A 15,776-nucleotide genomic window follows, 5' to 3' on the forward strand; every position below is an offset into this window, starting at 1 on the left:
TTATTTTGTCAGAGTAGAATCCCGGCACAGACAGTAATCCTGGAACTAATACAGGAAGATACTCCCATTCTGGGTGAGTTTAGGAGTAGATATTCTGCTTGAGTTTAGGAGTTCCTTGATTAAGGTCACCTTCAAAGCATGGAGGCTGTAGTGTAAAAGAGAATGGGGCATTCTATGGTAAGGAGATACTTGATATGGTGATACTATGATGATGCCTTCTGACCCCACCAGCTCAAGGTAACTAAGGACTCCCAGATACGCAAGTCTGTCCCAACAAACACATACAAGTAAGTCTCAGGCCACCTTTGAACGCTATGACTTCTTCACCACCTGCAAATTAGGTAGCCAAATCCCTGCCTCCACAAGCTAGAATGTAAGAAAGCAAGAAAACTGCCCACCACAAAGAGTTCACTGGCAAAAGAGCGTTGTAGCATCCAGTCAGGTTTGCAGCTGACCAAGACACTCTGGTATGGCTGGGAGAGATTCTCATGTAAAATAGTCCAAAGTCACTTGGAATCAGCCCCATGGAATACAGTTTCTTGCTGGGGCATGTCCTTTCAGAGAAGACTGTTGTAGTCTCATGTTCAAATACTACAGCTTTTCCCTAGTTGCACTGACTTACCCATCTAGGATTCCCCCTTTCCTCTAGGCTCTGTGTCCTCCTTGGTTTTGCTCCTGAAACTGGCTTTTGAGTCAAATCCCCAGCTTCCCTTTCTCAGGAATGCAAGAAATTCAGACAAATGGGAGGGACGAGAGGCTGTGGTCACCAAGTTCCTGAGAATCAGAAGGAGAAGATGACGAAAACAGGGAAACAGCAGATATAATATGTTAGCATATTAACACATTACAGTTTGGGCCAAGATTGGACCTGCTAGTAGGACATGTTTTGTGCCTGAAGTTTTCCCACAGTAAATAATAGTTTACTCTCTTTGTAGCATCTGAGGCCACCGTTCTCATGATTTTTAACTTTGTAAGTTTCATAGACTGTTTCTCCAAATGAAAGTACCCCAGTTTTGTCTGATTTGTGCACACATGGTGTAGCTGTTCCTGCCATCTCTCAGAAGTCCCTGGCAAGGCCATGCTGTTTCAACACCAACTTCAAAGTGTCCTTATAACTTATCTTCTGACCCCATTGCCTGAGGGTGCCCCCCACCCTCAACTTGATACCATCGAGTACTTACAGGATAAAGTTGTGAAGCAAACAAGCCTTAATCAAAAGCATTGCAAGTCTCTTCTTGATAATCGCCTTTTGTTCTAGAGTAACTATATTTAGTGTAAAAAATGTTTTTGCCTTTCTTCTGATGGCCTACATGTTTAACCAATTGATTATACTTTGCGTGAAAATCAAAGTGTTTTCTTCCCAGTTTACTTTTGCTGTCAGTGCAATGCAGTATCTATTTCCCTGAACTAGGCTGCATTTCATTCATCTTTTAAACATGAAATTGTAATGGTTCAAGGTTAATGATCTTTAAAGAAGATGTGTTGCTGACATTGTAACTACCTTATTTCAAAAGTATTCCAGAAAATAATGATTATTTCTAGTAGTATAAAAATGTGACTGAGGTTTAAATCTTGGTAAAGTTGACTGAACTTTGCTTAGATTCATTCAACAAACTAATTATTGTGTACCTTTATAAAAGAAATGTTTGGGGTATTTTAGAATTAAATTAGTAAATTACAGATTAGTTTCTTTTCATACAAGGGAATATGGTATCCATTAGAGAGGCAGATAAGTATAAAGTACCAGGGAAGTTCAGGGGAGGGAGAGATTATTTCTGGCTAGGGTACTAGCCCACTCTCTTGATCAACTATACCTAACTCAACTATATCTAGATCATCTCATTCATTAATTCTTTCTTCATTTATTCAAACATATATTCAAACCTACAATGCGCCAGGCATTGTGCTAGATATTGAGGATGCAAAATGAATATAGCACCATTGCTTCCTTTACAGTGTCCAGTCTGATGGATCAGATAGTCATGGAAACAAATCATTATGACACAGTGTTGTAAGCACTATGCCAAATGCATGTGCAAAAACCCTGGGAGACAAAGGAGAGGATGACAGCTCCACCTTGTGCCAGGGGTCACGGCCCAGTGCGTTTGGGAAATCTTAAGAAAGAAATTGTCATTTGCACTGAGCCTGGACAACTTGAAGGTCAAATAATATGTAGTTGGTCAGGTGGACAGGAGAAGAAAAAAATTCAACAAAAGGAATTACAAGAGCAAAGTCACTGTTACAAGCTATCTATTTGCATTTCAAAAGCCAGACCTGTTGTCTTCAAATATGTCTTTAAAATAATTTAAATGTCTCATTTATTTTTTAACAGAGCCCTTGAACTAACTCTAAACTCAGAAAATGATTTACCTGGTCACAGACAATCAAGAAGACAGTCAAATTTGTTAAAAGAAAAAGTTTGACTGATACTTCTCTATTTACAACTGACCATAGTATATTTAAAGGATAAAACAGCCTATATTTTATTGCTATTGATTTGTATGTCTATTGATTCTTATTTTAAACTTAACCTTTCTAAGAAGTAGGAAAGTAGAGAATAAGTGAGATCTTCTGAATCAAAATTATGATGGTAAATAAATTCTTGTTTCCTCCACCCCCTAGATTTAGCGGCCTTTACGCCCCACCAGTTTCTACTCAGTGCTTGCACACATGTGGGATGTACAAACAGTTCCCTGGTCATACTGTACACGGCACAGCTGCCACCAGACCATGTGGATCCCCCAGTTCTGACTGTCCTGGATTCTAGAACTATATCCGTACAGTAAGTAGAAATGTTGTCACTGTCACACACTGGTTCATGCAAGAATCCCAGTGAGTTCAATCAAAGGAAGGGTTTGTGACATAAAATTAATTTTATTGTGATTAAATGCATAGAAGTGATTAGTTCAGTGGTTCTGGGAACCTTTGATTATCACTTGCCACCTTAATTTCCATTTTGTCTTTATGCAATCAGGCTGAGCTACACATGTATGCAGATTCTGTGCAAACTTCAATAAGGGAAAAACTGACCACTTACTTACCTTGGGCTTTTTATATGTGAGGCATTATTTGCAATGATTTGGAATTAGAGAGCACAATTATATTTCTTCTTTTTGATTATAAACTAAGACTGTCTCGTTCCCCAGCATTTGAAGTCAGAAAGAAGCTTTCACGTATTGGCACGTTCAGATTATTTTTGATATTACTGATCCATTTCCTAATACGTGAGGTACAAAGTATATTGCAGTACTGAATTAAAACTCAATAGACCTCTCTTCCCACTAGTTAATACTTGTTTACATTCATCGCTCTTGGTCTCGGTTTTCTCAACGGTAAAAGAGTTTGAACTGAAGAAATTATGATATTCATTCAAGCTGAAAAACACTGTGATTTATATCCCATTGTTCCAGGTCTATACTCTTCCATTGGCTTTCAGAGCATCCCAAGCTGAGCCCACTTTATTTACCTTAAAAGATTTCCCACTATGATAATTATTTCTCAATTTACCAATTTCTGTCTGTTCCACGACTTGTCCTGCTCATTCCCACTGACACTTTGTAACCCTCATCTGGAATACCCTCTCTTTTTCCCTTCTGCCTGCCAATTCCAATCCATCTATCAAGTATACAATGGTATGTGTCCAGGTAGTGTGTCACCTCATTCAAGAAGTCTTATTTGAGTACTTCAGCCTTTCCAATCTCAGCTTTTCTTCTATAGTTGCATATCACCTCTATGTTAGATTGCTGCATTTTTCAAGACAATTATGGCTTGAAAATTATGCAATTATCTCTCTCTCTCATTTCTCAGAAGTTCTCAGTACTTTTCCCAATTTTTGTTCTATGGCTTAAGCTCAAAATCAAGTGCTCACTCCTATATTTTTGTATTATTAGCTAATTAAAAATATAAATAACTAGAGAGCAGGTACTATGTCATATCTTTATACCATTCAGAATAGACATTTAATGACTACTTGGGTTTTTTTAAGTGAATCACTTTTGAGCTCTCAGTGTGTTTCTTTACAGTGGCATAAATCCAAGTTTATATGTGTCCTTTAAAAATCCTGCACATTTCAGATTGGACTTGAATGTATGATGATAATAATGCTATATTTTTTCATTCCCAGGTGGAAACAACCAAGAAAAGTAAACGGAATTCTGGAGCGCTATATACTATATATTTCAAATCACACACATGATTTTACAATTTGGGATGTCATCTATAACAGTACAGAACTTTTTCAGGATCATGTGCTACAGTACCTTTTCCCTGGTAATAAATACTTCGTCAAGCTGGGAGTAAGTTCACTTTACTTTTATCAGTTTCTCTGCCCCCATCACTCCCCTTGCTGCTTCCCTTTCTTTTGTCTCACCTTCTCTCCATGCCTCACTTAAAAAAAATACAAAATTCTCTTGTATTGCTATTTACACTGAAAACTCACTTCAAATACAAAGTGAAAATTCTGCTGATCTAATACCTACATATTCATTTTATATTATGCAAAACAATAGAATAACCATCTGAATCAGTAGATTTTTCCAAATCTAATTTGGGATTATCAGAAATTATTTCTTTTTTATTATTTGTAGAATGTCATAAATGTTGAGGGCTTTTTAGAAAATGCTTGGATTAATAAGGTTATTTCCCCATGGGGCTTGTATTCATTTGAAAAGCAATGTGCAGTATGAAAATGTAGGTCTTATATTTTTAAATGAAGGTTTAAATGACCCCCAAATATTCTTGATTATTATTATATTCTGGTTTACATTACACTTCTGTCTCGAAAGAACAGTCACTTAGTAAAACCCTAGAATCAACACAGTTTAGACAGGCGATAGCATTTTTTAATGCAAAATAACACTTTTACACAAAGGTCTTTTAAAAGACCTTGATATTACTGTGGAATTTATACTCAGTAGTTCCTTTTATTTTTTGATGAAATATAATCTTTTTTAAGTTTAATAGCACATCTGAAAATAACTGAATATAAACATGAGATTGTCCCTATTTGTTTTAAACACACGCTTCATTTTATAGCAATACCTATATAAGGATATTTGCTTTGATAAATGCCATAGAAAATATTCTGCTCTTGATTATGAATAAATTTACATTTATGTAGACACTGTGTATGCATTCATTTCACTTAACACACTCTTGAATGCTCTAAATATTATACCACAAGGAAATAAACTACATTCAACTGTTGCTGTCTGACCTGACACCATAAAACAAGGGCAATCAGACAATGTTAAAAATCCTGTTCAGAACTGGCTTCATGTGCCTAGGTGTTCAGCACGCAGATGGGTTTCTGAATCAGCGAGTGGATTACTTAGCTTTATTACGCAAGATATAAGAAGTGTATTAACTTGATTTTCAAAAGCTAATACAGAAATCCACACTATTTTCAGAACAGTGGTGATATCAAAATAAGAAAAGTCCCTATGGTTTAGAAGCAACTAAAATTAAACAGAAATTGTGTTGCCCTTGGTTTTGATTAGAAGGAAACAAAGGATAGGAAACAAATGTCTACTTCCAAGGCAATTTTTAGGATATTCTGAGCAGTCAATGAAAATCCACCTGAATCTCCTATGTCTTATAAATCTGTAATACCTTGAAAAATAAATACCACTAGATTGGGAGTCTGCTCTCTTGAGCTTTAATTCAGATTTTGCCACTAACTGAATGACCTAAGACAAATTCTCTTAATTGCACTGAGTCTTAGGTTCTTCAAGCCTAAAAGTAAGACTTTGAATTAAATGATTTTTAATGTCTCTTTGAGCCCTAAAATTCTATAATGCTAAAAAGGTGACCCCAAATAATATTTTGTGAAGTCAAATGAGACCTGTCAGCCACTGAATGATGTTGGTGCAAGATGTCATAAAGACGTGGAAGTCTTTGCCCTAACTCTTTTTTTTTTTTTTTAAAGATTTATTTATTGATTGATTGATTGCTATGTTGGGTCTTCGTTTCTGTGCTAGGGCTTTCTCTAGTTGCGGCAAGCGGGGGCCACTCTTCATCGCGGTGCGCGGGCCTCTCACTATCGTGGCCTCTCTTGTTGCGGAGCACAGGCTCCAGACGCGCAGGCTCAGTAGTTGCGGCTCACGGGCCCACTTGCTCCGCGGCATGTGGGATCCTCCCAGACCAGGGCTTGAACCCGTGTCCCCTGCATTAGCAGGCAGATTCTCAACCACTGCGCCACCAGGGAAGCCCCTGCCCTAACTCTTGTTAGGGAAGTAAATTTGCTCGTATTATTTTTCATTTCACTGTATTTGTTGGGGCAGAAAATACACTGATACATCTTCAGGAAGTATTCAACTAAAAGATTTTTTACTTTAACTCTGTTAACCCATAAATTTAATGAACCAGAACATTTTAGGTTCATCTTGGTTAACTGAGGAACTCGTGTATATTTACAGTTTCAACATAATAACTGGCTTTCAAGGTCATGAGATTAATAGGTGGAGATCAGGTTCTCAGCCAAGTGGAGTTGCCTCTTAGCATGCTGACTAAGTGCTAGGAAACAAAACATACAGAAAACAAAGCATTTAGGCAGGCATTAGAGAAAAATACACGGGGATTCCATATGATTTACTCCAGACTGGAGCAGGTATGTTACTTCATGTGGTTTCGTGTAATTTCCCCTGTTGACTGGATTAGAAACTCCTAAAGGGTAGAGACTGCATATATCGGCAGAGTTAAACAAGGTGTCTGGAAACTGGAAGCTCACAAACAGTTCTTGAAAGAATGAATGAATGAGTGAACACTGAGTACATTTATTTCATAAAGAATCTGAAACTTCTGATGTGAATCAAATAACTTGCTGTAAAATGTCAGAGTTAGAGACTGTGTGGTTCAAAATACAAGCTCTTTCTCCTAGAAGAAACAGTATAATATTTTGTTCCACTCAACAAATGGTATTGCAAAGTGTGGTAGCTCCTGGTAAAGATAATAAGCCAGCAATTAAATAAGGAAGATTGTAAGACAGGTATCGAGATATATATGGTTTGATAATATTCATATTACCGTGAGACATTTGCCTCTTGATGAATGTTAAGTATATTTCCTGGAAAGATTCTTGGGAATGATGAGCTTTAAGTTTTCTAAAGATCATTTCTAGATAACATGGCCTTGTTGCGTTCTTAACATCATCAGATGCTACTTATCTGAAAACAATCTGTTAGAAAAGAGAATGCTAGTTTTAGATGTTCTTAATAGTCATGATTTCAAAAATAATTGATACGCTTTTATTAGTTATGCATTTTACTGTACCAAAATTGAATCTCCTATTCGGACCAGTTACTCATCGCTTCAGGGTGGTAGTATGACTTCTCAGTTTAAAACAATATATTTTTAATTGATAAAAGCTATAACCAGAAGCAACTTTAAGAACATTTGTTTCCTTATTGAAGGAACTAAGATGCTCACCCCACTCACCTAGCACCTCTAAATGCATACAAAAAGAACGTGGGAATAAAAAGATGAAAATAAAATATCTTGCAAGTAATTCTGTTGTTTCAGCAACGCCTTTGTAAATTTGGGTTCATTTATAAGAAGAATTCTCTCATAAACTCCTTGGATCCTTAAGAGGCTTTTTATCAAGTTGCTAGTTTATGGGTCTTCCATGACACAGCCCAACGAACAGTCCTTCCAAACCAGAGGATGTCTTCATTTATTCCAGAATTCCCCATCCCATAAAATTCTCAAAACGAAGTAAATTTTAATTCACACTCTGTTTTAAAAAATACATAGTGAAATGTCACATAGTACATACAGTATTTCTCTGGGAGAGATGGCGGGGGGAATTCTTAGGCCACAAATAAGAAAAACAATAGTGACAAAGAGACTATCAGAATTACATCCCAGTGTGGTTTGAGTTTCAGCATAACATGCTGCAACATTTTTCCCCTCCTAAGGAAAAAAAAGTATAGGAAATGCCAGTGGATGGATTTATCTGTCTCTAAGGACTGGAAAGTATGCTCCTTTGAGCGTTTTCCTTCGATAATTCAGCTGTCTCATACAGCCTCTTTTCCTGCCACGTTTTCTGGTGGACTTTTTTAGCACGTTGGAAATTTTTTTTTTTTAATTCTTCTGTTTTAATGTTCAGGTAGTTATTTCTTGGGCTAATAGCGACATGTCCTAGGGCTTCGAATCAGGAGCTCAATTGATTTCTCCTTATTTGCCAAGATTCTGTTCTCAGGAGGAGCATGGTTTACCTCTTACAGAGATATGCACATGCCACAGCTGAGCATTAGAGGAAACCCGCAGAGGTTAATTAGGTCCCCAATCTTAATGCAATTTCATGCCCAGGCCACAGTTTAGCCCGTCTGAAGCTTGCTTACGCTGAGAAATTATCCTGAAGACATGAGTTACTGTTGTCTTCTTACAATAAGAGGTAAAATTGATCTCCGAGTCTACTGACCATTTATTATTACTTACACTTAGAGTGAAGAATTTGCAGCTATTTTGCAGCAACTTTACAAGTAGTATACTTCAGTATAAGAAAATACCTTTAAAATCAGTCAGCTTTCTTCTATCTTTAGGAAAAAGAATACTAACTGCTTTAAGTATCAAAAGGTCATTCCTTCAGTATCAAACTGGAAAGCTTGGTACAGGCCCGAAAAAATAGAGAGGTCGTTCGGTTTTTTACTGTTAGTCATATCTACCTTCCATGAAAATGAACTGAATAACTGCCTGCTTTTTACATTGTCCTATGATTTCGCTTCATTTTCTTAATGCTAGTGGTAAAATTTAGTGCTTTTTGAAAGATTTTTACATTTTGTTGTGTAAATTACAGTTGTAACTTAAAGAGGTACTGAACAAAGCTTTAGCATAGTTTTCAAATAGCTGCGTTATATAAAGACATAATTGCTAATATTTACTAGCAGACATAGGCTGGAAAAACTGTGTGTATGTCTCAATTTCCTGGAGAAATGCTTATCTCATATGTTAGGTAGGGATGATATTTTCCTCATATACTGAAACATTTATTTGGAATTGTTGGCAGTTTATGATGAAAATGTACACAGAAGTTTCTGAATATCCTTAATATCCATGAATCCATTTCTGGAATTAGTAGTACCTCCCTCCTTTGGGAATTTGGGGGTTCTGTGAGCATTTTAAGTTTGTTGGCCATGTAATGAAGCTCAGTTCCTCCGGCATGTAAGTAAATGACTTGACCCTTAAAGCCAATAAACATTCACTCAACAACTGCTTTGTTGTCAATTTATGAGAAATATTGTTTTATTCCATTTCACATTGTGTTCTACTTTAAACGTACTGCTCACGCTACAGTAAGTAGAAAGCAATTATATTTTCTGTGCTTTTTTTTTTTTTCTAGAAATCACTTGTTTTGTCCTGAAGTAGTCTTCAATCTCTAGTACTTTTCTCATATGGTGTACACATATGTGTGTGTGTGTTTAATTCATTCTAAGAACCTTTGTGTGAGGATAATTTCATCATGGCTATTCACACAGTCAATATATGCCCCATCTCTAGGCTCTAACTTAGGATGTATTCATAATCCATACATTCTTTCATTCTGGGTTATTGCTTGATTGTTGGAGATGGATGTCTCGTGTCCTAAAAAGCAAACTAATTAAACGTCAAACCTCAGCAATGAAACAAATTTATTTGGGGGGTGGGAGGTTAAAGAGAGCATTATTTTAAAGGATCTGGAACTCTTTATGGTGAACTCTCTTTCTTCAATGCTCATCTAAACTTTGGGGCCCCAAAGTGAAATGTGCTCTTTTTGTCTCTCTGTTCAGGCTTGCACTGGGGGTGGATGCACAGTGAGTGAGGCCAGCCAGGCCCTGACTGAGGAGAGGGCCCCCGAAGGCGTGCCAGCCCCCAAAGTGCACCCAGACTCACCTCACTCCTTTAACATCTCCTGGACTGAGCCTGAATATCCAAATGGTAAGTGAACTCTTTTAGCCTCAAGTTAAAAAGATGATTAGCAAAGGTAAATTAATATTCTAAATGGCAGCTTATATGTGGTCCTTAATTTTTAATGATCATTTTAGCACATAAAATACCTGAGATAGTATCATTGTCTGTAGTTTAGGAGATTGTGGTTTTTAGGTTAACATACAATTTTGGTGGCTCAAAAGTGCTCCCTTTTGATAGTTCTTATGTACTGCATCTTATGGTTTAATATGTTCTGGGAGAGATGAAGAGAACAAACCAGGATTCCCAAAGAACGGACTTGTGAGAGTGACATTATATTTTCAATGACTTTTTGTTTTTGACTGTTATTCATTCTTTCTTAGAGAAGTAGGGAGATAGAAAGTTCATGCACATACTGTATTTCAAACTGCTTTTGCTTTAATAAGTTTATCTTAAAAGGGGCCATTTGGAACTCTGTATTTTTAATATGTTATTTATAAATATTTCAGCATGCACACATTAAATATATATACATTTATTCTTGTTTAACTTGAAATGGATTGTATATATTTCTAAGTGATATGTGTATATATCACATATATATGTGTATATATACACATATATATATGTCTTTGAATAGTTTAGAGAGTTAGGTTAGCCAGTTAAAGTTTGCTAAAATAAAATCTTATAAAGAATTTGTAGTAACTTGGGATAGAAATTGCTTTATTCATTTACTGGAAATATCTTTAAGTTCCATATAACATAGTGTCATTTTTCCACACTGATCAAGCTTACATAACATCAAATTTTGTTCCTCTTTAAGACAAATATCAAGAAGACTTTTAATATCATAGAAACTCTTTTAGGTAACTCATTACTGAAAATTAAAATGGCCTCTTTTAGCATAGCCAGAAGGAATGAAAGAAAAAGAATTACAATTTTATTAGTTTATCTTATGTTTACTATGATATTAATTACCCCAGTCATCTCATTTTAATTAAACTTTTGGCAAATGCATGAGATATATTTGAGGTAAGGGAGAGAGATCTAATAATTACAGTGAGTGATTATCTCTGCTATTAAAGTTATCCCTGAACTATTACAAATTTCCTAGTAAAAAATAAATGGATAGCTATTTGATACTTAAACAGTCAACAATCTTGTCATACTTTGTGCTCCACAAAGAAACCTAGTCTGTATGTGGCAATGAAAATGCGAATGATTTATTCCAGTTGGATTGCTCTTAACCGCTGTTACATGATTTGTTTAGTAGACATTTCCCTTCATCCTAATCAGTAGTTGTAACTATAACTGCCCCCAGAATCCTAGGTTGACTAGAGAGATACTTTTGACATTTTGAAGAATCTTTGTGTATTATGTGTTATATATTTACAAGCAGCTTTAAAGTATATTCATTGAACCATAAGAATTTGGGAGATTTAGAAGACTGGTGTTAACACGTTCATTTATTCTAAAGTCTTGTGTTCAATCACATCAGAGTTTTCAGAATTTTTACTGTGGGGCAATGGTTAGACATTTTTTAAGTGATAGTTTCATTTAAAAAAAAATTTCTTTTCTTCATTACTTCTCTCTGCACTTTCCTCAGATTTTCCAGTGTTTAGTTCCTATCCTCCATTGTCTACAGGAGGATCTGATCGTTGGATGTTTATCTTGTCACTTCATCTGTTTTCAAAGCTCCCACACTTCCCTCTGAAAACCCAAAGAATAAAGTCCAGATTCTTTAGTCAGGCATTCAGATCAGCCCCAACCTGTGACTCGATCTGCGTTGACATAGCCTTGTAACACACTTTCCTTTTTAGCCTCCTGAAATACTTATGGCTTGGTGCAGGGTTGAAAAACATGGGTATGGAGTCAAATAGGCCTAGAGTCAAATCTTATCTCTGACGAGCAATAACTGTGTTACTCTGGAAAATTTACTAAATGCTATGAACCCCAGTTTCCTTGGATTATAGAATGGGAGTTAACGATCCCTACCATCTCTCCAAATCTAACTCATTCCTCAGCACTAAATGTGAAGCCTCTTATTTTATGAAATCATGTCACTCTTTCTTGAGTGTAAGTCAAGCTTCCTCTCTTCTCTTGACCATATATCCTCTTCCTGTGCCTTCATCATGACACGTACTTCATTCATCCTTGGCCCAAATTTATTTGGGTACATGTCAAACATGCCCACCTGATGATAAGGACCACAAATCATTTATTTCTCTTTTCCTTCATGGAGCCTATCACAGTGGAGTACTTTCTGCTGATACCTAATAATACTTAATTTATTTAGTTGTGTCTTGTGAAAATTTCATTCAATCAGTAGCATATATATTGTAGAGTCCTGACGCTTTAATGATACCAACAGAGAGGATAGAAGTAGTTACAGGCCAGATCCTGGGACATGTTTGTTTGACATGTATTTGTTTTTGAAATTTAGTTGCTCAGCTGTGTGGGGTCTGGGACTAGGTGTTTTTTTTTTTTGGAGTTTGGATTTTGCATTTGACTTAAGAATTTTTAATTTTCTCTTCTTGAGTATGCCTAGTTCGAATTTAATGGAACTAGGCCCATATTACAGTACAGCTGCACTGTGGTTGTTTTCTAATTTCTGAATATGCCACGGAAGAGTAATACAACTGGAAAATAAGATAGGTTTCAGCCTTATGTTACTACAGATACCCTTTCAAATGATTTTAAATTGTGTTTCTCAAACATATCTGATTATTAGAACCATCTTGGGGACACTGATTAAAGAAGAAGATTCTAGTGCTCCAACAGAAGACCTGAATAATCATATTATCCCGTTGACTTGGTTACCATCAAGATGCTGATGAGTATTGGGGGACTTTCCTGGTGATCCAGTGGTTAAGACTCCACGCTTCCACTACAGGGGGCACGGGTTCGATCCCTGGTCAGGGAACTAAGATCCTGCATGCCGGGTGGCGAGGCCAAAAAATAAATAAATACATAAATAAATAAATTTTAAAAATGCTGAAAGAGTATTAAATACGCCCTCCGGGTGAGTCCTCCCTCCTTAGCATCCCTTCAGGAAATCCCCACATGGATTTCTATTATATTTTAAACTCAACATATCCAAGTTGTTTCTCCTGATGCTCTCTTCCCCTCTACCTGCCCTTTCTCCTGTGTTTCCCCTCTCCCTGATTAGCACCACCCAGTGGTACCACCAGAAACCTGGGAGGCACTCTTGAGTTCAGTTCTTGCTCACCCCTGATTTTTCATTAACTATACTCCTCTAATGAAGGCCCGTAGTATTTCTCACCCAGATTACTTCAAGAGCCTCCTCATGGCCTACAAAAATTGAATGTGTTCATTCAAAATATACTTTTGATGACCCACTAGGTGCCATCATTCTGATGATACCAAGATGAATTTGCCCAATCCTTGATCTTAAGAGGACCAGAGAGTTCCTTAGGAGAAACATCCATGTAAACTAATAATAACGAGGTAGGGATGTGTACAAGGTGCCAAGTGTATGGAGAGGAAGCAACCTGAGGATGTGGGAATGTCTTCCCTCTGGGTCTTTATTAAGATGTAGCAGGTCCAGAGGTATTTACACATTTAGACTGTCGTGTTCTGTAAGGGATACTGATTGTCTGGTTTTGTACACTCTAGGCTTCAAAATCTTGACTCTGTTACTCAGCTATATACATAAAGGATTATTTCATTAGGACTTCATAAACATGAAAAAAAATGTTGAGAAACAGTAAACCCACTTTCTATAATGAGTATTTCCAAATGCATACCTATATGTGACAAAATATGAAAGGTATAAAAGGTTCATATATAAATATCCACTTGTTGCCTATCAAGCAATTGGTAACCTTTAACCAGCATGGCATAGGAAGCAGGCTCTCTGCTTTATAACTGATTCGGATTTAAACTATCAGCTCCTATTCATTAAAGTCGGGATAATCTTTTTTTTTTTTAATTTTTAAAAAAATTTATTTTTGGCTGCATTGGGTCTTCGTGGCTGCGTGCGGGCTTTCTCTAGTTGTGGCGAGTGGGGGCTACTCTTCATTGCGATGCGCAGGCTTCTCATTGAAGTGGCTTCTCTTGTTGCAGAGCATGGGGATAATCTTTACCCAGGGGCGAGGAGAATGGCCTCTTGCTTTCCGATTCCTCTCTTTCCTTTGTTTCCCAACCTGCTCCTGCTCCACAGCTTGTGCCGGGTAGCTTGCTCTTTGCTTTAGGACATGCTTCACATGCTCAGAGAATTTTTCCTGTTCTAGCCTCTTTTGTTCAATGCTGTGCCAGCAGCTCTAGTGCCTGACACATAATCGGTGCTCAATTAAAAAATATGTTGATTATCACTGTCAAAAAAAAAAAAAAAAACACAGAAAATAACAAGTGCTGGAGAGGACGTAGAGAAATTAGAATCCCTGTGCGTCATTGGTGGGAATGCAAAATGGTGCAGCTGTTATGGGAAACAGTATGGAAAAATCTTCAAAACATTAAAAATAGAATTACTGTATGATCCAGCAATCCCACTTCTGGATATTTATCCAGAAGAACTGAAAACAGGATCTTGAAGAGATATTTGTGCACCCATGTTCATTGCAGAGTTATTCACAATAATCAAGAGATGGAAGCAACCCAAATGTCCATGGATAAATGAATGGATAAACAAAAGGTTGTATATGTATACAATGGAATATTATTCCACCTTAAAAAAAAGAAGGAAATTGTCACATGTTACAGCATGGATGAACCTTGAGAACATTATATGAGTAAAATAAACCAGTCACAAAAAGACAGATATGGCGTAATTCCATGTATATGCAGTATCTAAAGTAGTCAAACACAGGAAGACAGAATGTGGTTACCAGGGGCTAGGGCTTGGGGGTAAGGGGAGTGGAGAGTTTCTGTTCAGTGGATATAAAGTTTCAGTTTTGCAAGGTGAGAAAGTTCTAGAGATCTTGCCCATCAATGTGCCTATAGTTAACACTACTATACTGTATATTTAAAGTAGTTAAGATGGTAAGTTTCATGTTATGCGTTTTTTGCCACAATGAAAAAAAAAAAGAGATGTAGGGAGGATGTAATAGAATGCAATAAACTTTAAAACCAGAAAAAAATCAAGATTAAGGACTGTGTTAGTTTAAAACAAACAAAAATTTAAATTAGTAATCACAAAAAGATATATGCATAAAATATACATCTGTTAAAAGAGAGTGAGTTTGTCTCTGTCTTTTTGTGCAACTTCCTTTTCTCACTTAACAATATGGTCATAACATCTTTCCATGGCAGTTAAGTGTAGCTCAACTTCATTCTTTGGAACGGCAGTGTAGACTCCCACTGAGTGAAACCACAGCTTATGTGACCCATCTTTTATTGACGGACACTTAAGTTTCCATGATTTTGCTATTATAAAGAATGCTGCGTGCTATGCATTGCCTTAGTCTGCCAAGTACTGGGTCTTTATCACTTGATTAACACCTAAGGCTTTGCTTCCTTCAAATATGCCCTGCTTAATCCTGGTGACTTGCTTCACACACCTGCAAAAATGGTGCTGTGACACTCCACCTCTGTTTCTCTACTCAAAGTCCTTTGCATCCACATTCCCTCTGGCAAAGGTGTTCTGTGCAGGCTGCAATTTCAGGCAGGATTTTAAAACCTCTGAAAAGAGCTACTTTTTAGGTCCAAGGTGGATAAGAACCCTTTATTCCGTAGGACCTTGGCTCTTCCTTTGTCATACCATTAGCCAGCAATGAGAAGCAGCACAAAGGATTACTGTCTAAGAAATGTGTGACCTGTTTTGTGTAGATTACAATTGCATAATTAGAATTACGCTTTTGAGAGCTTCCAAATTCTCACGAGCTTTATCTTCTTTCAGAAGCTTTGGCCTTAGAAGCTGAAAATATGATTATTCC

General features: G+C 36.8%; 1 protein-coding gene across 2 annotated transcripts in view; it reads left to right on the top strand.

Annotated features, from left to right (window-relative positions):
• Window positions 1-15,776, top strand: part of USH2A (usherin) — an 816,496-nt gene that overhangs the window by 407,602 nt on the left and 393,118 nt on the right. For both annotated transcript variants that reach the window (XM_036853226.1, XM_036853215.1), the window contains exons 32-34: window positions 2,623-2,782; window positions 4,124-4,295; window positions 9,765-9,912. In XM_036853226.1, the coding sequence (XP_036709121.1) occupies window positions 2,623-2,782; window positions 4,124-4,295; window positions 9,765-9,912 (480 nt within the window). The remainder of the gene's footprint in view (window positions 1-2,622; window positions 2,783-4,123; window positions 4,296-9,764; window positions 9,913-15,776) is intronic.

Source organism: Balaenoptera musculus, chromosome 1 (genome assembly GCF_009873245.2).
Source record: "Balaenoptera musculus isolate JJ_BM4_2016_0621 chromosome 1, mBalMus1.pri.v3, whole genome shotgun sequence".
NCBI classification, from domain to species: Eukaryota; Metazoa; Chordata; class Mammalia; order Artiodactyla; family Balaenopteridae; genus Balaenoptera; species Balaenoptera musculus.